General features: G+C 55.3%; 1 protein-coding gene across 3 annotated transcripts in view; it reads left to right on the forward strand.

The window, feature by feature from the left end:
- Positions 1 to 20,133, forward strand: part of NOTCH3 (notch receptor 3) — a 30,899-nt gene extending 10,766 nt beyond the window's left edge. For all 3 annotated transcript variants that reach the window (XM_017678978.3, XM_037018189.2, XM_017678979.3), the window contains 20 exons: positions 52 to 203; positions 416 to 529; positions 974 to 1,129; positions 2,043 to 2,268; positions 2,648 to 2,849; positions 3,088 to 3,241; positions 3,600 to 3,784; positions 4,308 to 4,440; positions 4,527 to 4,784; positions 4,867 to 4,985; positions 5,357 to 5,928; positions 7,175 to 7,507; positions 9,215 to 9,369; positions 9,468 to 9,690; positions 10,616 to 10,700; positions 12,648 to 12,810; positions 13,991 to 14,295; positions 14,566 to 14,713; positions 17,201 to 17,298; positions 18,099 to 20,133. In XM_017678978.3, the coding sequence (XP_017534467.3) occupies positions 52 to 203; positions 416 to 529; positions 974 to 1,129; positions 2,043 to 2,268; positions 2,648 to 2,849; positions 3,088 to 3,241; positions 3,600 to 3,784; positions 4,308 to 4,440; positions 4,527 to 4,784; positions 4,867 to 4,985; positions 5,357 to 5,928; positions 7,175 to 7,507; positions 9,215 to 9,369; positions 9,468 to 9,690; positions 10,616 to 10,700; positions 12,648 to 12,810; positions 13,991 to 14,295; positions 14,566 to 14,713; positions 17,201 to 17,298; positions 18,099 to 19,151 (4,834 nt within the window). In that variant the 3' untranslated portion in view covers positions 19,152 to 20,133. The remainder of the gene's footprint in view (positions 1 to 51; positions 204 to 415; positions 530 to 973; positions 1,130 to 2,042; positions 2,269 to 2,647; positions 2,850 to 3,087; positions 3,242 to 3,599; positions 3,785 to 4,307; positions 4,441 to 4,526; positions 4,785 to 4,866; positions 4,986 to 5,356; positions 5,929 to 7,174; positions 7,508 to 9,214; positions 9,370 to 9,467; positions 9,691 to 10,615; positions 10,701 to 12,647; positions 12,811 to 13,990; positions 14,296 to 14,565; positions 14,714 to 17,200; positions 17,299 to 18,098) is intronic.
- Positions 20,134 to 21,942: the final 1,809 nt, after the last annotated feature.

A 21,942-nucleotide genomic window follows, 5' to 3' on the forward strand; every position in this document is an offset into this window, starting at 1 on the left:
GTCCCCGTACATCCCTGCCCAAGCCCTGGCCCTGACTGCCTCCCCCTCCAGCTTCCGCTGTGTGTGTGAGCCTGGCTGGAGTGGCCCCCGGTGCAGCCAGAGCCTCACTCGAGATGCCTGTGAATCCCAGCCCTGCCAGGCTGGTGGCACCTGCACCAGTGATGGAATAGGCTTCCACTGTACCTGTCCCCCCGGTGTCCAGGGTGAGTGTCCTCACCTTCCCTCCCAATGCCACATCCCCTTTTTCTCATTTCCCTTCTGCTCAATTCTCTCTTCCTCCTCTGCATTTGCCCTTTTGCCCCTTTTCTCCCCTCTCCTCAAGACATTGGGAGGGGGGTACCAAGGTAGGGACCCTGGAGGGAGGAGAGAACAAGGACTCCCTGAAGGACTGCCCCATTCTGCTCTTCCATCCCAGGCCATCAGTGTGAACTGCTGTCCATCTGCACCCCGAGCTCCTGTGAGCATGGGGGCCACTGTGAGTCTGCCCCAGGCCGGCCGGCTGTCTGCTCCTGTCCCCTGGGCTGGCAAGGTACACCAGCTGCTGCTGCTTCCTCCTCCTCTTTTCCTTTACCTCCTTTGCACCCTGCCCCATACTAGGTGATGCTGGGGTCCTCCAGGGTGACCCACCCCAGATCCTGCCTTTTAGGGAGCTTCCTTCTAGGGAGGGACAGATACTCGCAGCCCACGTGGTCAGTTTGGAAGAAGAGGAAGGGATTATGGGGATGGGGAAGCAAGGACTCAGGCTGAGGGGTTGGGGAGCAGATCTCAACCACAAAATGTGTTCAGCACCCACTGAAACAAGAAGGCCATTCGGGAAGAACGTGTGCAAAATGCCCAGAGGCAAAGACTGTGACTTGTTCCTGCCTTCAGCTATCTCAGTCTTCAGGCCCCCCAAGTTTGCTGAGCCCCAGGCAACCCAAGGCCCTACCCTGTACCCTCTAACACTAGATGTTACCTTCCTCCCCAACCTCAGGCCCACGATGCCAGCAGGATGTGAACGAGTGTGCTAGCGCCTCACCCTGTGGCTCCCATGGCATTTGCGCCAACCTGGCCGGGAGTTTCAGCTGTACCTGCCACGCTGGGTACAGTGGCCCCTCCTGTGATCAGGACATCGATGACTGTGACCCCAGTGAGTTCAGGGGAGCTCTTAGGGGCTGCTGCCCTAGGGAGCATGTTCATCAAGCCTGCACTGTGTGCCCAGCACTGTGCTTTCATTCTGTCATCACTGTTCCGTTACTTTTCCCACTTTATTCATGAAACTGAGGCCCCCGAGAGGTGAAACGACTTGCCCAAAGTCACACAACAATAGGGGGATGAGCTGGGATTGGAGCGCAGGTCTGTCTGACTCGGAAGCCTGTAGACTGCCTCTGGTAGCACCTGAGTTAGGATTGTGTGTCAAGTGTAGGCCCCTGGCGAGTTCTGCAGGAGTGCTGTGCCATTAGCAAATAACACAAGCTACACATGCAATTACAATTTTTCTAGTAGCCACATTAAAAAAGCAAAAACAAGTCATACTAAATTTAATAACATTTTATTTAACCTAACATATAAAAAGATTATCATTTCAACATGTAATTAATATGAAATTATTGAACTATTTTACATTCTTTTTTTATATTAAGTCTTGAAAATCTGAAATCCAGTGTGTATTTTATACTTACAGCACATCTTAACTTGCACCAGCCCCACGTCAGGGGCTCAGTAGCCACAGGTGGCCAGTCGCCACTACATTGGCCAGCACGGGTTTGGAGGAGACCTGTACTGACCGCAGGAACTAAGCAGATGAACTGGGAGCTTGTGCTTGGCAGCTTAGAGGGAACTTCTGGCTCCCCCGACCCCTCCCCCTTCCACATAGGGGAGGTTTCCAGATAAGGGAGGGGGTGAGGCCACTGACGGGACAGAATTTGGCCCCTCTGACCAAATGGGCCCCTCCCAGCAAATCCTGGTTTCCTCCTGATTCTCCTGTATGCAAGGTGTGGCAGAGTCAGGCTGGGCAGAGGGGGGTGAGGTGAGTGACCGGACCTGCCCCCTTCTGACTACAGACCCCTGCCTGAATGGAGGCTTGTGTCAGGACTCTGTGGGCTCCTTCTCATGCTCCTGCCTCCCCGGCTTCGCTGGCCCCCGCTGTGCCCGCGACGTGGATGAGTGCCTGAGCAGCCCGTGCGGCCCTGGCACCTGCACTGACCACGTGGCCTCCTTCACGTGCGCCTGTCCACCAGGTTATGGAGGCCTCCGCTGTGAGCAGGACTTACCTGACTGCAGCCCCAGGTGGGTGCGGCCTGCTTGGGAGCTCAGGGACCCCGGCATGGTATGCAGCATGAAGAAGTGGGGACCAGAAGTGTTGGAGGGGGATCTTCAGCTGGGCACCTGGCTCCGGACTCTGAGGCCTGGTGGAGCAGTGCCTGGGAAGGGGCAGGGCACGTGTTTGCAGGTCACTTTAGCAATACTGGTCCCCGAGGAGGTGAGGCCAGGCCCGGGCGGGGTCTCCACCTGGTAAATTGGGACTAAGGGACAACAGCCTCTGCTGGAGCTCAGCGCCTAGGGGAGGGGAGGGTTCAGGCTGCCTTCTCCCTCGTCGCTAGAAGGGTCCCAGGGGGCGAGGCCTGTGGGAGGGCGGAGCCTGACATGTCCCTCCCCTCCCCTCCAGCTCTTGCTTTCATGGCGGGACCTGTGTGGATGGCGTGAACTCATTCAGCTGCCTGTGTCGCCCAGGCTACACTGGTGCACACTGCCAACGTGAGGCTGACCCCTGCCTCTCACGGCCCTGCCTGCACGGGGGCGTCTGCGCTGCCGCCCACCCTGGCTTCCGCTGCACCTGCCCCGAGGGCTTCACGGGCACTCAGTGCCAGGTGGACGGGGCCACGGACGTCTTGTGGTTGGAGTCTGGAGGGATGTTCTGGGCGTAGGGACTGCGTGGGGCAGTGGGCTGCAGCCCGCTGGGGACTCAGGCGAAGACGCCTGCCTGGGTTCTGGGGGAGGGGTTTGCAGGCAGGTTGTGATGTGGGGCCTGCTCAGGATCCTGGGAGAGAAGTTAGGGTGCCGTTCTAGGGGGTCTCCGAGCGCTGATGCCATGGGCTTCCCCTCCAGATGCCGGTAGACTGGTGCAGCCGGGCACCCTGTCAGAATGGAGGTCGCTGTGCCCGTACTGGGGCCTCCTTCTACTGCCTTTGCCCCCCTGGGTGGAGCGGCCGCCTCTGTGACATCCAGAGCCTGCCCTGCAGGGAGGCTGCAGCCCATACTGGTGAGGGGAAGCGTGGTGGCCGAGTGTGTGGGGCTCCGGTGGGTGAGTGGGCACATCCTTCCTGCTAGTGGGAGTGGGCTGAGGGTGTGTGTGACTAAGTGTGTGTGGATGTGTGGTTGAGTGACAGCCATGAAGGTCAGGATGGTGTATGCGTCTCTCACCATGAAGTTGCTGGAAGGATGTCCGTGATGCTGTGAGTATGTATTGGTGACTGAGACCTTGCCAGTTTGGGGGCATATGTGACAACCCAATAGAGGGTGAGACCCTGGCGACCAGTGCCAGCAGGGACGTTGGGTGATGTGTGTCTGATGCAGGCAGGGACGGGGTAATGTGTGTCTGATGGAGCTCTCCTCTGCAGGGGTGCGGCCAGAGCGGCTGTGTCAGGCTGGCGGGCAGTGTGTGGACAAGGACAGCTCCCACTATTGCGTGTGCCCAGAGGGCCGCACAGGCAGCCACTGTGAGCAGGAGCTGGACCCCTGCTTGGCCCAGCCCTGCCAGCATGGGGGCACCTGCCAAGGCTACATGGGTGGTTACGTGTGTGAGGTAAGGGGAGGAGTGCCCAGAGGAGGGGACAGGGGCACTAGTCACACCTGGCTGTGACTGGGCACACATCTCTGTGAGTCTGTGGCTTGGTGTCTTTCCAGGCATGTCTAGGTTTTTACTTCTGTGACCCTGGGTATACCTTTGTGGTTATCACTCTGGGTAAATTTGAGGGTGTTTGTCTGTCTGGGTATGTGTCTGTGCCTGGACGTATCTCCGTATCTTTGAGTATGAATGCATGTGCTCATGTCCGAATGTGTGTCTCTGGTTGTTTGTGTCCTGGGTGCATCTGGGTGTTTCTCCTGTGTGTCTGTCCCGTGCATTTATTATGTGTGTGTGTGTCCCTCTGCGCTGGGTGTATCCTGCAGCCCTCCATATCTGGTGGTGTGTGTGTTTCTGCATGCTGGGCATGTTTCCGTGGGTTGGAAAGCTGCCTGTATCTTTTTAGGCTGGGATTCACCATGTCTTCATGGGGAGTATCTGTGTCCCTCTGTGTTGAGTGGGTCCCTGTCTCACCTGCCCGCAGTGTCCAGCTGGTTATGCCGGTGACAACTGTGAGGATGATGTGGACGAATGCGCCTCCCAGCCCTGCCAGCACGGAGGCATCTGCATTGACCTCGTGGCCCGCTATCTCTGCTCCTGCCCCCCTGGCACGCTGGGTATGCCAGGGCCAGGGTTGGGGGACGGGATGGGAGGCTGGGTCTCTGATGCCTCCTGACTGCTCAGCCATCCTCCCTGCCTCCAGGAGTGCTCTGTGAGATTAATGAGGATGACTGTGGTGCAGGCCTGCCCCTGGACCCAGGCCCCCAGTGCCTGCACAATGGTACCTGTGTGGACCTGGTGGGTGGCTTCCGTTGCACCTGTCCCCCTGGATACACTGGGCTGCGCTGTGAGGCAGACATCAATGAATGTCACCCGGGTGCCTGCCATGGGGCACACACCCGGGACTGCCTGCAGGCCCCGGGTGGGAGCTTCCGCTGCCTCTGCAGAGCCGGCTTCACAGGTCAGTGTGGGCGAGGGGGCTGGCCTTGGACCCTGCCTGGATTCCCCTAGTGAGGCTGACCTACCAGCTTTTGCTTGCCCAGGTCCCCGCTGTCAGACTGTCCTGTCTCCCTGTGAGTCCCAGCCATGCCAGCACGGAGGCCAGTGCAGTCCTGGCCTGGGCCCTGGGGCCATACTGACCTTCACATGCCAATGCGTCCCGGTAGGTGGGGGTGGTTGGTCACCTCAGGGTCTCTGGCAGAAGAGTGGCAGGGTGGCCTGTGGGAGGACGTGGCTGAAGGGGAGAAAAGGTGAAATGGAAGGGGGTTCCCGGGAAATGGTTGGAATTACCTGGAGTTGGGTGTGTGCGAGGTGAGGTTTGGAAGCGTGGCCTCCTGGGGAAGGCCGGGCTTATCTGCGAGGTGGGGCCTCTGGTGGAAGTGGGCAAGTTGGGCCAGACCTAGGGACACTGGAGGCTCCACCGGTCGCAAGTCCTGACCCTCATCCTCCCTCTCTCCCCCGTGGACCCTCTGATTCTCTTCTCCGCCCTTTCATTTCCCTCTCCCCACTTCCCTTCCCCAAACCAATCCCTAGCCCTTCTGGGGCTCGCTTTGCGAGCGGGTGGCGCGCTCCTGCCGGGAGCTGCAGTGTCCGGGGGGCGTCGCGTGCCAGCAGACGGTCCGTGGGCCGCGCTGCGCCTGCCCCCCGGGGTTGTCGGGGCCTTCCTGCCGGGGCTCGCGGGGTGCGCCGCCGCCGGGGGTCGCCACGAACGCCAGCTGCGTGGCCTCTCCCTGCCTCCACGGGGGCACCTGCAGCCCCGCGGCCCTAGCGCCCTTCTTCCGCTGCGTGTGCGCGCCGGGCTGGGCCGGGACGCGCTGCGAGGTGTCGGCCGCGGTGCCTGAGGCCCCAGAGGAGCAGCTGTGCCCGAGCGCCGCCTGCGAGGCCAAGAGCGGGGACAAGCGCTGCGACCGCGAGTGTAACAGCCCAGGCTGCGGCTGGGACGGAGGCGACTGCTCGCTGACCGTGGGCGACCCCTGGCGGCAGTGCGCGGCGCTGCAGTGCTGGCGCCTCTTCAACAACAGCCGCTGTGACCCGGCCTGCAGCTCGCCCGCCTGCCTCTACGACAACTTCGACTGCCGCGCGGGCGGCCGCGAGCGCGCCTGCAAGTGAGCCCCTCGCCCATACGCGCGTCCCTGCGCCCGAGCGAGCGTCTGTCTATTCTGTCCCCTTACCACTCCCGACCATCCGCGGGGTCCAGCCTCCGCCTACCTACCTGTCCATCCTTTCTCGTGCCCGTTTGTCCCGGCACCACGCCAGATCATCTGTGGGCCTTTCTGTCTGCCTATGCACCCCATCTGCCCCTCTCTGTGTCCTGTTTGTCTGTCTTTCTGTCCATCCATGAATTCCTTTCGTCCCCCAGTGCATCCAACTGTTTACACCCCTTCTTGTCCAGCTTTGAACCATATCTGTCCACCCATCTGTCTATCTGTATGCCAGTCTATCCACCCACCTGTACATCTTTGTGCCTCACCTGCTCATCCATGTGCCTCGGCTGTCGGTCCTTCTGTCCATCCACTCGCCCTTTTCGCCGGTGTGTCCATCTGTCTGTTCCTGCCCCTGTCTATCCCTGCCCTTCTTTGGCCCTCTTTGTGTCCATTCCTGAGCCCTGCCTGTCTGTCCCATGCATTCCATCTCTCCATCCTTGTGCTCTGCCCTTTTGTCTGTCTCTTACCTTTATCTCCCCATCTTCTTCCCCACCCTGCACTCTCGCCCTCACTCACTCACTCTGCTCCAGCCACCCTGGCACCCAGGTTTGGACGCCTCAGGACCTATGCCCTGGCTGTCCTCTCTGCATGGACTATGCTTCCTGAGGGAAGCACATGGCCCTCCCTCACCTCCTTTGTCTTAGCTTAGGTAGCCTCACTTTCTCAGTGAGCTCCTCCCTGGCTACCCCCAGCACTTCTGCTTTATTTTTCTCTGGAACATTTAATTCCATATAGAACTCTGTGTGTGTGTGTGTGTGTGTGTGTGTGTGTGTGTGTGTGTGTGTGTGTGTACATGTGTGTACATGTTTACATTTAGCTTTTACCGACATGAAATTGAAATGCTGTATATTTTGTTCATTCATCTCCTTTAAAGTCTGTTTCTGCCCGCTGGAATGCCTGTTCCATGTGGATTTGGCTGGGGCCACATCCTCAGGCCGTGCAGCAGCATCCAGCACATAGCAGACGCCAAGCCAATACTTACTGACTTGTTAATTATGGAGGGAATGAATGGATTTTCAGAAAGCCTGACACATGCTGGATACATCTGAGTCCTCTGTCTGCCTTCTCGGTCTCTGGCATCCGGGTGCTCTGTGGCATGTGTGCAAGGGAGTTGGAGGCCCCCTGACGCATCTCTCTTTGCCCCCAGCCCAGTGTACGAGAAGTACTGTGCAGACCACTTTGCCGATGGCCGCTGTGACCAGGGCTGCAACACGGAGGAGTGTGGCTGGGATGGGCTGGACTGTGCGGGTGAGGTGCCGGCCCTGCTGGCCCGGGGCGTGCTGGTGCTCACTGTGCTGGTGCCCCCTGAGGAGCTGCTGCGCTCCAGTGCCGACTTCCTACAGCGGCTCAGTGGCATTCTGCGGACCTCGCTGCGCTTCCGTCTGGACGAGCACGGCCAGGCCATGGTCTTCCCTTACCACCGGCCCGGCCCTGGCTCTGAATCCCGGAACCGGCGGGAGCTGGCCCCAGAGGTGATTGGGTGAGTGGCTACACCCCTGGGGAACTGTGGGGCCTCACAGGTGCTGAGCTAGTCTCATGCATCACTTCCCTTAAATGTTGGGAGAGCAATACATCCCACTGTCTCAGCCTTGGCACTGTTGACACTCAGGGCTGAATCATTCTCTGATGTGGGTGGCCTCATGCCCTGGCCTCTACCCACTAGGTGCAAGTAGCACCCCCTCCCTTAGGATGGAACAACCGATAATGCCTCTGGACAGGGGCAAGGGTGCTTTGCGGAACAGAATTGCCCCCTGGTCTACTGCTCCTTTCTTCTGCAGAGGCAGAGGTCTAGCAGAATGGTTTAGGACATGTTCTTAGGTGGAAGTCCAAGGTCAAGGTGCTGGCAGGGTTGGCTCCTGGTGAGGGCTCTCTTTCTGCCTTGCCGATGGCCGCCTTCCCTCCATGTCCCCACCTGGCCTTTTTCTCTGTGTGTGCACAGAGAGAGAAGCTGAGCCCTAGTGTCGCTTCCCAGTCCTATGGGATCAAGGCTCTACCCTTACGACCTCAGTGAACCTTAATTACCTCCTTAAAGGCCCCCTCCCCAAATATAGACATGCGGAGGCTTAGGGCTTCAACATATGACACTTCTATTATATATGGAGGATACAGAACTCTCCTGCCCGTGGCCTGATAGAGGCTTCACAAGGGAGGTGTGGTCTCTGAGGAGCGTGGGGCCCTGACACGGAAAGGAAGGCTGGATTCTAGAGATGGTGGGGGGCGGGGGCTCTGACTGGGTGGGCCTGAGGTGGGGAGGAAGGTCGGGGTGTGCCCTCCCCCGAGTGTGGTGACTGAGGTGAGGACACAGGGTGAAAAATGGGTCCCTTTGGGCTCACAGAGTCTGAGGAGTCTGGGGGCATCATGGAGGCCCGTGCAGGAGGAGGCTGGGGGCTGAAGACATAGACAAGAAAGACAGAAGGATGTTAATGATCACTGAAGCCATGAATAGGACTCAGAAGTGGGGACAGAAGACTGGCCTGGGGACATTGGGACCTAAGGATTCATTGAAGGAAACTATCTCAAAAAAGAGAAGGAGCCAGAGAGAGAGAGAGGAGGACTGGGTACTAGAGCTCTCGGGGGAGGGAGGGAGTTTCGGAGGGCTGGGCTTCTCGAAGCAGAGCCTGAGATAGGCATTCAGATCCACGTGGTGTCTGGAAGGGGTGCTCTCAGGGGAGAGGGGTTGGGGAAAGCAGGAAGGGGCAACTGAGGCAGAAAGGGGCCCCAGCTGATCCCACAGAGAGGACAGGAGTGTGAAGGGCATCTCAGAGTCAGTTGCACCTGGAGCCAGGAGGGCCAGCTTGTGTCCACCTGTACCAGCCAGTCACTGGCAGAGGTCTGCCCTAAGGGGTGTCACCTCCCAAGTGAGGGGACCCCACTTTGCCGAGGCCAGTTCCCTGGAGAAGGGGCAGCTATCAGGTGTTAGAAGCCAGTGTTCCTGGTGTTGGGAGACAGACCCACCAGCCAGGTAATGGAGATCTGGGTGTGCACCAACGGCATGCCCTAGGGAGGTGAATGATGCCCGTCCGACTCACGGCTGTGGGGACGCTGGTGGCCACAGCAAGACTGCTCTGGGGGGTGTGGTGGGGCTGGCTACCAGATGGGGGCGCGTGGGCCGTGAGGTGGTGAGCCTGGCTCTGGGCTTGCCCCAGAGGCCCGCTGAGCCCGACTGGCCTGCCCCGGCTCCCCGCAGCTCCGTGGTGATGCTGGAGATCGACAACCGCCTGTGCCTGCAGTCGCCGGAGAATGGCCACTGCTTCCGCGACGCCCAGAGCGCCGCCGACTACCTGGGGGCGCTGTCGGCCGTGGAGCGCCTGGACTTCCCGTACCCGCTGCGGGCAGCGCGCGGTGAGGACTGGCCCAACGGGCCACCCGAGCGGCCCCTGGGCTCCCGCGGTGGGCGGGCGCCTCGGCCCGGGGCTGAAGCCCCTCCATCCTGCCCGCAGGGGAGCCGCTGGAGCCGCCGGAGCCGAGCCTGCCGCTGCTGCCGCTGTTGGCGGCGAGCGCCGTCTTCCTGCTGGTCGTCCTGGTGCTGGGCGTCATGGTGGCCCGGCGCAAGCGCGAGCACAGCACCCTCTGGTTCCCCGAGGGCTTCTCGCTGCACAAGGACGTGGCCACTGGCCACAAGGGCCGGCGGGAGCCTGTGGGCCAGGACGCGCTGGGCATGAAGTGAGGACCCTATCCGGCCCCCTACCCGGAGGGTGGGAGGCTTGTGACCTGACTCTGACCTCTGACCCCAGTGTTCATTCCTTGACCCCTGACTCCATGACCCCTGGGGATCACCCCTGATTTGTGACCCTTGGCCCCATTGTGTCCCAATTTGCCTGACTTAGATCCCGCTCTGACCCCACCCTGACTCTGGCTTCTCAATCTTCACTCTGATGCTCAAAATTCATTCCCATGTGACTGCTGACCTCCTCACCTCTCTGTGTGCCTCCTCCCCTCACTGATCACTGACCCTATTCTCTGACCCCAGTACCACCTCTGGCTCTAACCCTCCTGACCTTTGACCTCACCTCTGACACCCCCCACCCCCACCCCGTGCAGTGTTTATTTCTCCATGATCCTCAGTCCAGCCTTGTCCTGGGGCCTCACCTCTAACTCCCTGATCTATCCCTCAAGAACCCCAACCCCACCTTGGCCTACCTCTGAGCTTACCCCTGTCACATGACCCCATGACTTCTGACCCCTGAACAACATGTACTTGATCCTGGCTGCACCTCTCACCTGTTGACTCCATCCTCCACGACCCCTGACCTCATCCTCTACAGCCCCTGCTCTGTGCCTGTGACCCTCGTCTTACAGTCTACTGCTCTGACCCCTGACCCCACTTTTGTCCCTTCTCCGATTCTACTTAAAGACCATCAACCACCGTTGCCCCTGACTGTCCCCTTTGTGACCTTGACCCCTTCCTATGCCCCCTCACTATACTCTGTATCTTGATCCTGCCTTCTGTGCTTACTGACCCAGGACCCTGGATCCCAACTCCAGACCTTGATCTTGCTTCTGGGACTTCTGCTCTAACCTCACCCTGAATCCTCCCCCAGATTGCCCGTCTACATTGTCTCCTTTCCCCTTCTCATTGTCCCCACAGGAACATGGCCAAGGGCGAGAGTCTGATGGGGGAGGTGGCCACAGACTGGATGGACACAGAGTGCCCAGAGGCCAAGCGACTGAAGGTTGTGCCCCCTCCTCTGTGCCCTGCCCCCAGGGTCCTGGGTAGGGGCCCCGGTGGCCAGTGGGAAAGTCTGCTGTCCCAAGCTCTGGAGAATAGCCCTCACACCTTCCCATCCTGCCCCTCGAACCAAGCCCCTGCTCCCAGGCCAGCCTGGGGTCTTAGCGGAGGGGATCCCTGGCCCAGAGAGCAACTCGGCTTTCTCTCTGCTGGGCCCCATTTTGTCCAATGTGCCCAGACATGTGCTCCCAGATGGCTCCAAGTGGCATTTCCTCTCCCAGGCCACACCCCTGGGCTCTCTTAGCTCAGGCTGCATAACAAAATACCATAGACTGGGGGGCTTCAACAACGGGCATGTATTTTCTCACAGTTCCGGATGCTGGAAGTTCAAGATCAAGGTGCTGGCAGGGTTGGCTCCCGGTGAGGCCTCCCTTCCTGCCTTGCAGATGGCCCCCTTCTCACTGTGTCCTCACACGGCCTTTCCTCAGTGTGTGTGCAGAGAGAGAGGCTGAGCTCTGGTCCAGCCCTGTGGGGTCAGGGCTCCACCCTTATGACCTCAGTTAACCTGAATTACCTCTTTAAAGGCCCCCTTTCCAAATATAGTCGTGTCGGGGCTTAGGGCTTCAACATACGACTTCTGGGGACAACATTGATAATGAGCTCCTGCTAGCATGACTTTGACTTTGACACTTGCCAAGTATCTTGAATGTGGACAAAGCATCTTATTTCATCTTTATGAAAACCCTATATATTAGCTACTGACATACACCTCCCTTCTCAGCTGCCTTTCCCTGCTTATATATATTTATTTTTTTTAATTTTGGTATCATTAATCTACAATTACATGAAGAACATTATGCTTACTATCCCTGCCTATATTTTAATGTTTGTGAAACAGAGACATCTATTATGACTGACAACTAAAGAAACCTGTTCACACCAGGCATTGTTTTTCTTTCTCATCCAGAAGTGGGTATTAAGAAGACAGGGCAGTATGTCTCTGACAGCACTGCAAAATGACGGTGTCATTCTTTTGCTAAGGAGAGGCTCGGAGCTCTAATGTGATTCGCCCAGAGTCACATGCTACTAAGTGACAGCGTCAGATCTTGAACCTGCGCAGGATGCTATCACATCCTCCCTAACCCTTTCTGGTTAGCTGTACATCACCTGGCTTTCCCGTCTCATGAACTTCAACTCCCCACCTGGGTCCCTGAGCTCAGGTCCGGCTTGATCAGACTTCATGCTTGGTCCCTGAAGGCTCTTAAATGCCCTGACAGGCTCGCTGGAAATGTTCTGCCCTGTTTCCATAATGTCATTCACGACTCCCATCTGTAAGTCTGAAATTTATCAGGCTCCTCCTAGGGGCCCAGGTGCTGTGAATGTAGCAGGTAAATTGCTACCTTTGTGTGCAACTATTTGGTCCTGATACTTGATGTTCATGTTCAACTTGCCAGGCTGGAGCCCCATGTGGGATCCAGGGCATCCCCCACCTTTCTCCTTCCCTCCCATTCACCCCTTTCCCATGTTAAAATTGATCCTTGGACACCTCATGCCCCACATTTCTTTTTCCAGTGATTCATAGGTTCTGAACTACAAGTTTTACATTTCTTTCTAAACATTTTATTCTTCTTGATGCTGTTGTCAAGGGGATTGTTCTCTTAATTTCAGTTTTGGTGTGTTCTTGTCTAGTGTAGAGACAGGTGTGTGCCTACAGGTGCTGTTCTCTGTGTCTCTTCTGTGACCACTCACTTTGAGTTCCCAGCCCCTCCCCACTTCCAACCCAGATTAAAATCCCTTGTCATCCCTTTCTTATTTTCTTATCTGTAAGAGAAGCAGATGTTCATGACTTCTTAGGGCTGTGTGTCCGGGAAGGAAGCCTGTGGGCATGCCCAGACTATCTCCTCTGACTCTCTCCCCACTCCCGTGGGAACCTGGGCTCTTGCACCCCCAGGTAGAGGAGCCCAGCATTGGGGCTGAGGATGCTGTGGATTGCCGCCAGTGGACTCAACACCACTTGGTTGCTGCGGACATCCGTGTGGCACCAGCCATGGCGTTGACGCCGCCGCAGGGTGACGTGGATGCTGATGGCATGGATGTCAACGTGCGTGGCCCAGGTCAGTGAGGGCACCTTCCCCTTACCTGTCCTTCTCATGAGGGGTTGCATCTAGGTCTGTGTTCTGGGGACAGCTGACTGTCCAGGTATCCATCTGTGGCTGGGGTGGGGGGTGTTTAATTTGGACTCTCGGTTGTAAGGGATAATAGCCCAACTCAAACTAGCTTAAGTAAAACAAGGGGTTTTCCAGCTCTTGTAATTGGAAGCATCGGGCATATTTGGATCCAAGACACACCACCTCTGAGCTACACCTCAGGCAGGCTTTCTCCTGGGTGCATGATGGCCACATGCCTGACCAGCCTCACAAAACCTTTTTACCAGTCATACCAACAAAAGTCCCAGGATGAGTTCTGGTTGGATGGAATAGGGTCACATGTCATCCCTGAACCAATCAGTTTGATCTGGGGCTGTCACATGCACGTTGACTGGGCTAGTGTCACATGCCTGTCCTTGAACCCGGGACTGGGGTCAGCTCTGCCCAGGGCTTGAGGCTGGAGAATGGAGCCCCGAGTGGCACCCTACGTGAGGCCAAGGCAAATGCTCACACAGAGTGTGGCAGACCACGTCATCTGGATCCTGTTGGGTCCCTCTTTGCCAGATTTCAGGGTGTTCTTGCTCCAAGCTGCGTTTTGCCTTTGCTCCAAATGATCCGCCCCTGCAAAATGAATGATTTATTTTGAAGTTCCTCAGGCTACCGGGGAGTTTATGTCCCGTGCAGTGGCCCTTAACCAGTAGGTGTGGGAGTAGGAAAGACACAGTTCCTTTGCTGGAAGCTGGCTTGCAACTCTGAGGTCCAGCTCTGCCTCTAGAGTCCCCCTTCAGGGTCAGGCTGACAGGGTCCCTCTGGAGGTTGCATGCTTGCTTCTTCTCCTCTCTCTCTCTCTCTCTCTCTCTCTCTCTCTCTCTCTCTCTCTCTCTCTTGTCCTGTGTCCCCTACTGTTTTAGAAGCTCTTTTGTGACACATCACCTGCCTGAGAATCCTCATCCTGGCTTGGCTTCTGGGGCACCTGACACAGACATGTGCACATGCACATGCGTCCAGCCAGGGATGCACATGCGTCCAACCACACCCTCTCGTGCTCCTGTGTTACCCACATCCTCCTGATATGGCGCCTTTAATAGTGTCCCCTAGGAAGTCCCGTGTGACCACCTCCCTTGTGACACACTCCTGGTCCCTCTAGACGGCTTTACTCCGCTAATGCTGGCCTCCTTCTGCGGAGGGGCCCTGGAGCCAATGCCAGCTGAGGAGGATGAGGTGGAAGACACGTCAGCCAGCATCATCTCAGACCTGATCTGCCAGGGCGCTCAGCTCGGGGCGAGGACTGACCGCACAGGCGAGACGGCGCTGCACCTGGCTGCCCGCTATGCCCGGGCTGATGCAGCCAAGCGGCTGCTGGATGCTGGGGCGGACACTAACGCCCAGGATCACTCCGGCCGCACCCCCCTGCACACGGCTGTCACCGCTGATGCCCAGGGTGTCTTCCAGGTGAGATGGGCCCCTTCGGATTTCAGAGCTGGGACGAGCATCAGACAGACCTGGGTTTGAGCCCTGGTTCTGTCTTTTTGAGCTTGTTTTTCTCATTTGTAAAATGGGGATATATGAGAGTACAGTGCCCAGGAAGTAGCTGCTTCCTGAACCTCATGGATTTGAAGGAATGTGGAGGTTGGGGACCTCAGGGAGACTAGAGGTGCTTCTCGTTCCCCTGTTCCTGCCATAAATACCCCCACCCTCAGCCACACAACGCTTCTCCTCTAGATTCTCATCCGGAACCGCTCCACAGACCTGGATGCCCGCATGGCGGATGGCTCAACAGCACTGATCCTGGCGGCCCGCCTGGCGGTGGAGGGCATGGTGGAAGAGCTCATCGCCAGCCATGCTGATGTCAATGCTGTGGATGAGCTTGGTAGGCTGTGGGAGTGGTGGCGGGTGGGGGCTGAGCGGGTGTTACCTGGGCCCCAACTACCTTGCTGGTATCATGTCGCACCTACACAGAGACCTAATCATGGAGCTCGTGTGTAACAGGGCTTCCACGTGGACTGACATTCTCATGCATTTGTTTTTATGGCACCCACCAGCCTCTATGGCACCACAATGATTTAGAAAAAGGCACCCTTCCCAAGACACTGCTTTCCGGTCAGCTTTGTTAGAACTTACTCTGCTTCCATCTGCTGGGCAACTGGTACAGTAAATTTGCAAAAGGCCAAATCCCTGTGACAACAGGTCCCTCTGTGGGGGTGGCTTTGTATGCACAGAAGCTGATCAGTGCAGATTCACAGTAACCTGCCCTCATGTCAGAGGACCCCGTGCTCAGAAGCTCAGAAGCACCCTTTGAGGAAGGTGTTCTCAACCGCAGCGTCACTGATGTTCGGGGTCGGATCATCCATTGCGCTGGGGGCTGTCCTGTGAAGTGTAGGCTGTTAAGCAGGATCCTCAGCCATCTAGTAAGATGCCTGGAGCACCCCACTCCCCAGCTGTGGCAACCAAAAATACCCTCAGCTGTTGCCAAATGCCCCTGGAGGTGACTCACCCTCAGTTTAGAGCTGTGGTTCTAAAGGATCACTGTCCAGCAGAACTATCTGGGATGTTGGAGATATTCTTGGTGCATGCTGAGCAGCATGGTGGCCACTGAGCACTTGAAATTGTGGCTGGGTGAGTGAAGAACTAAATATTCATGTCATTTAATTTTTAAAACTTTGTTTTGCCTGCTTTTATTTTGTCAAAGCTTTGTTTAGGTATAATTCCTGTTCCATACATCTCAGCATTTAAAATATAAAATGCAATGGCTTTTAGTATAACCATGTGTCATGCAACTATCATCACGATAAATTTTAGAACATGTTTGTCACCCAAAAAAGCTCTTACTCTGAGCTCTCACCCTCCAACCCCCTCATCTTCCCAGCCCTAGAATGCACTTTCTATGGATTTGCCTATTCTGAATATTTCATATAGATGGAATCATATGCTATGCAGTCTTTTTTGACTGACTACTTTCACTCTGCATGATGTTTTTAAGGTTCTTCAATGTTGTAGCATGTATCAGTATTTTTATTTTTTAATGACTAAATAATATCCCATTGTATGGATATACATATTGTTTACTTGTTCATCTGTTGATGGACATTTGAGTTGTTTCAGCTTTTTGGCTATTATGAATAATGCTGCTATGAACTTTCCTGTATAAGTTTTTGCGTGGACATATGTTTTAATTTCTCTTTGGTATATCCCTGGGAGTGGAATTGCTGGGTCATATGGTAATTCCATGTTAGCCTTTTGAGGAACCGCCACACTGTTTTCAACAGAGCCTGCCCTATTTTACATTCCTACCACCAGTGCATGAGAGTTCCAGTATCTCCACATCCTCATCAACACTTATGTATATCTTTTTGTTTTAGCTCTCCTAGTAGGTATGAATTGGTGTCTCACTGTAGTTTTGATTTTCATTTCCCTGATGGCTAATGATGTTGAGCATCTTTTCATGTGCTTCTTGGCCACTTGTATATCTTCTTTGGAGAAATGTCTATTAAGATCTTTTGCCTATTTCTTAATACTTGTCTTTTTTATTATTGTGAGTTATAATGGTTATAAGCTATAGTGAGTTATAAGAGTTCTTTATATACACTAGGTAGGTCTCTTATCAGATATATGGCTTATAAATATTTCCCCCATTTTGTAGGTTTTACTTTCATTTTCTTGATGGTGTCTTTAGAACCACAAAAGTTTTAATTTTGATGATATCTAGTGTATCTATTTCTGTTGTTTGTGTTTTTGGTATCATATCTAAGAATTCTGTGCCTAACTCAAGGTCATGAAGATTTATTCCTATGTGTTCCTAAATGTTTTATAGTTTGAGCTCTTACATTTAGGTCTTTGATTCCTTTTGGGTTCTTTTTTGAATAGTGTGAGATAGAGTCCAACTTCATTCTTTTGATTGTGAAGATCCAGTTGACCATTTGTTGAGAAAGCCATCTTTCAGCATTGAATGATCTTGGCACCTATTTTATTTAATTTTAATTAATTTAAATGGAAAGAGCCACATGTGACTGGTGGCTACCACATTGAACAGCACAGGTCTGAGCCACATGTGACTGGTGGCTACTGCACAGGTCTAGGTGCAGTGGAATGAGGCCCACATGGTACCCCATGTATGGAGAGTTAGTTATATCTATAGATCTGCTCACACATGGAGTGTCTCCCTTGGACAGAGGGAGTCATTCCACAGGTCTGCACACATATAGATCCAAACACAGGTGCTCAGATACCCATGGCAGGCATTTCCCTCCACCCCACTGCACCCCCACTGGGCCCTATTCTAGACACTTCCTGTCCCCCTGCCAAGGGAGGCCAGCAAATGAGCCTGGTCCAGACCCTGACCTCTCCCCTCTCCCCCCAGGGAAATCAGCCTTGCATTGGGCAGCGGCCGTCAACAATGTGGAGGCCACCTTGGCCTTGCTCAAAAATGGAGCCAACAAGGACATGCAGGACAGCAAGGTGAGCCCTAGCCCTTGACCCACCTGGGCATCAGCTCTGGCACAGCCTCCTGGGCATGGTAGAGAGCAGGGTAGGGTAGGCTAGTGGGGACATTCACTCTGCCTGCAGCTGGGTTTCAGGGGTGAGATTTGGGCCCAAGAGGCTCCAACAGTGGATCAGAGGAGGAAGTGTATGGCAGCTGCTGTGTGACCTTCGGCAAGTTGCTTGACTCATCTGAACCTCACTGTCCTCATAGTGAAGTAGGGAAGGAAAAGTACGCACTTCATTTCATCTCCTGAAGATTCAGTAAGCTCATGCTTAGCAGATCCTCCATAAGGGGCAACTGTAACGATCATTTAAAAACTCTTGCAAAGTGGAATTACTCTCTCTTCACTTTACTGATGGGAAGAGTGAAGCTCAGAGGGGTGCAGGGGTGGATTCTGTCCTTCTTTGAAATTTTTATATTTTATTTTATATTTTATATTTTAATTTAAAAAAATTGCATTTGAATATCATTTATTTTAATGACTGATGTTTTTGACGCCTCTTTACTTTTGTGCCTAAGGTGAGTGCCTTTCCTCACCTTCATCTTGTCTCTGGGGCCTGGTGTTTACGAGGTGCTGGATGGTTGTGGTTTAAGGGGAAGAACCCACCCAGGTTCCATCAGCAGAGCTGGGATTCGAACTGAGGTCCATCGGGCTAGAGAGTAGGAACTCTTAGCTCTTAGTTTCCGCCAGAGGCAGGAGGCTGTGGTGATGCCAGCCGGGAGTTAATCCTGGGTGTTGTGACCCTGACATGCTGTGGGCTTTGGGGCCCCCCAGGAGGAGACACCCCTGTTCCTGGCCGCCCGGGAGGGCAGCTACGAGGCCGCCAAACTGCTGCTGGACCACTTTGCCAACCGCGAGATCACGGACCACCTGGACAGGCTGCCGCGGGATGTGGCCCAGGAGCGGCTGCACCAAGACATCGTGCACTTGCTGGACCAGCCCAGTGGGCCCCGCAGCCCCCCCGGCCCCCATGGCCTGGGGCCCATGCTCTGCCCGCCTGGAGCCTTCCTCCCTGGCCTCAAGGTGGCACAGTCGGGGGGCAAGAAGAGCCGGAGGCCACCAGGGAAGGCGGGTTTGGGGCCGCAGGGTGCCCGGGGACGGGGCAAGAAGCTAACGCTGGCCTGCCCGGGCCCGCTGGCTGAGAGCTCGGTCACGCTGTCCCCTGTGGACTCGCTGGACTCCCCGCGGCCCTTTGGTGGGCCTCCTGCGTCCCCTAGTGGCTTTGCCCTTGAGGGGCCCTACACGGCAGCCACTGCCACCACGGTGTCTCTGGCACAGTTTGGTGGCCCAGGTAGGGCAGGTCTAGGGCGTCAGCCCCCCGGGGGCTGTGTGCTCAGCCTGGGCTTGCTGAATCCTGTGGCCGTTCCCCTCGACTGGGCCCGGCTCCCCCCACCTGCCCCGCCGGGGCCCTCGTTCCTGCTGCCCTTGGCACCGGGACCCCAGCTGCTGAACGCCGGGACCCCCGTGTCCCCCCAGGAGCGGCCCCCACCGTACCTGGCAGCCCCGGGACATGCTGAGGAGTACCCGGCAGCCGGGGCTCACGGCAGCCCCCCCAAGGCCCGTTTCCTGCGGGTGCCCAGCGAGCACCCGTACCTGACCCCCTCTCCTGAGCCCCCGGAGCAGTGGGCCAGCCCGTCGCCGCCCTCCCTCTCTGACTGGTCCGACTCCACACCCAGCCCGGCCGCCGCCCCCGGGGCCACGGCCACGGCTGCCGGGGCGCTGCCTGCCCGGCCGCTCCCCCTGGCCATCCCTGGTCCCCTTGCTCAGGCCCAAACCCAGCTGGGGTCCCAGCCGGAAGTCACCCCCAAGAGGCAGGTGCTGGCTTGAGGGCTCCCTAGTTCTTGGCTTTGGGGGGACTGAGAAGACACCCTGTCCAGACTCCCCACCAGCCCTCTTGCCCCCCGCCCCTGACTCCCTGTGGTGTGTGGCCCAGAGGGGTCACCGGCGTAGGGTTTCAGTCTTCCTTTATTTATAGGGGGTGCGGGCTGATCCCCGCCTCTCGGTCTTGCGGTGAGTCTGGGACCGTCCCCTCCCTCAGTTCTCTATTCCCTCCTTTTCTTGCCTCCTTTGGCCTCATGCTCTGACATGGTGGATTATTATTATTTTCCGTTTTTTTTTTTTGTTTTTTTTTTTACATTTTGTATAGAAACAAATTCATTTAAGCAAACATTATTATTATTTTTTACAAAATATATATATGGAGACACTCCCTCCCTGCCCCTGTGAATCTCCCGGTGCCCCTGTGGGGCCAAGTCTGTGGGCCCACTCGGCCAAGCTGCATTCTGTGTACCGAGTACACAGGCATGACCAGGATTCTGTGTACTGAGTACACGGCCCTGGTGTGTACCACGTAGGCACCCTCGGGCGCTCTCTCTGGGGCCAGGGGTTGGGCAAGACTTGGGATCCTTCTCCCCACACCCACTCCCTCACTTCACTGCATTCCAGATGGAACTTGTCCTATAGCTTTGCTGGGGGGATGGCCCCCCTCGCCCAGAGAGCCCACCCCTAGGCCAGCCTTCCACCCTAGAGCCTGGGCTGCTTCCATTTGGGAAGGGACTTCGGTGGGAACCAGGGCAGATGTGTTTATTTCCCTTTCTCCCCCTGTAAATACGGGACTGCAGAAAGGCAAGGAGCTGCCTGGGCAGCACCCCCTCCTCCTCCTGTCACCCCCCCTGGCCCAGCCCTATGGCAGAATAGAACTATTTTTAGGCTGTTTTTGTTATATGGCTTCTGTGTAGCTACATTCCCAGGCCTGGCATTGTACAGCCCCCACTCCTCTCACCACCTAATAAAGGCATAGTTAACATTCTGTCACTGCTTTGTGTTTAGCTAAGGAGGGTGCTGGGGTGGTGACAGTGGTGGGCCTACTGTCTCTCCAAGGCTAACCTGAGCTCCAGTCTTGAGATAAGCACACGTAGCCTGCCTGCCCTGCCCATGCTTCCTCATTGGCCAGATGATGCCTCTGATTGGATCAGGGGTGGTCACCTGACTTAAGATGAGCCAGTCAGATTCTCTCGCCCAAGAAGATTGCTTAATGAACATGCTAAGAACGCCCTCTGTTAGTTGGTGGAGATTTTAAGGTCACCAGCAGACTAAGAAATATGAGATGGTGGGTACAAAGGGGCAAACAGAGCAGAAGAATTTCATACGCAGGAAGCATCAGAAATGAGTGCTCAAATAGCTCGAGAGAGTTGGAGGGAATATCTCAGTTCCAGATGGAGTAGCAATGCCTGTTAAATGAGCATTCACTATACTGACAACAGGTATTTACTAATTGCCTTCTAAGTGCCTGATGCCGGTTCTGCACGAATCTCACCTCCCGTTGGTTCTGGGGACGCTTTGTTCATGTAATAAATACTCCTTTAGATATACCAGCTTGGCTGGGTTTCTATGTCATGACAGATCGTGCCCCAAGACAAGGCTGTGTTTACACTGGTGTCCTCCAGGCAAGGAGGATGGGATTTAATTGTTCACTGACCCCCCTGTCAGTTGGGGTGCTCATGGTTGCAAGTGATGCAAAAATCTACCCAACTGGCTTAAACAAACGAACACAAGAAATAATTAACTCATGTAACTAAAATGCTTCAGGGAGATTTGATCTAGTGGTTCACATGAGGTCCACAAAGGCTGAGTTTCTCTTCACCTCTGCATCAGTTTTATCTTCAGGTTCGGTGTGGTACCCCACTTCTCTTCCCACCCCTCCAGCTCCAGCCTCCCTCGGTGTTAGCGAAATAGGTGCAAAGATCATATTGCACTTTCTACAGAATTGAGAAGCTTCTAGTGTTGAGGTTGATTTTTGTATTGACCCCAGTTGGGTCATGTACACATCCTCTAACCTAGTTCCTCAATGTTGACACTAATGACATGTGAGACCAGATCATTCTTTGCTGTGGGGGGCTGTCCTGTACATTGGAGGGTGTTTATCTGCATCCCTGGCCTCCACCTACTAGCTGCAAGCAGCGCCTCCTCCACTTGACAAAAATGCCTCCAGACGTGGCCAGTTGTGAGTTGGGGGAAAACTTGCTTTGGAGCACCAGCGCTCTACCTCATCACCACGGCAGAGGGACGTGGGCGGCGCTCATTTCTTAAAGCGATCAGTCTCTGCTCTGGGACTGGGGCTGGGATAAATTCAGGGGCAATCAGGCTTGCAGAAGCAGGGATTCTGTGGAAGCAGCAAATGCCTAGTCACTCCACCTTCCGGCCTTTGGCTACATTTTGTCTATCAGGATTTTTTTCTTTTTTGGGTTGTGCTTTTGGGGTCATATCCTGGAACACGTGCCACGCTGCACGGGGGTAGGACCTCGGTGTGCTACTGAGTGAAAGTGGTGGAGGAGGCGTCCTTGGCTTGTTCTACTCCTTACGGGAAAACATTCAAGCTTTCACCATTAAAGAGAATGGTAGCTGTAGGTTTTTTGTAGAAGCAGAACATCACGTTATGGAAACCTCATATTTAATTTGCTGACAGTATATATGTATATATTTTTTCATGAACAAATGTTGGATTTTGTCAAGTGCCTTTTCTGTGTCCACTATGATTATATCGTTTTTCTTCTTTAGGGTGTTAAGATGATAGCTTATCCTGATTGATTTTTAAATTGAGTTCTAATAAATATACTAT

Source organism: Manis javanica, chromosome 13, assembly GCF_040802235.1.
Source record: "Manis javanica isolate MJ-LG chromosome 13, MJ_LKY, whole genome shotgun sequence".
Taxonomy (NCBI): domain Eukaryota; kingdom Metazoa; phylum Chordata; class Mammalia; order Pholidota; family Manidae; genus Manis; species Manis javanica.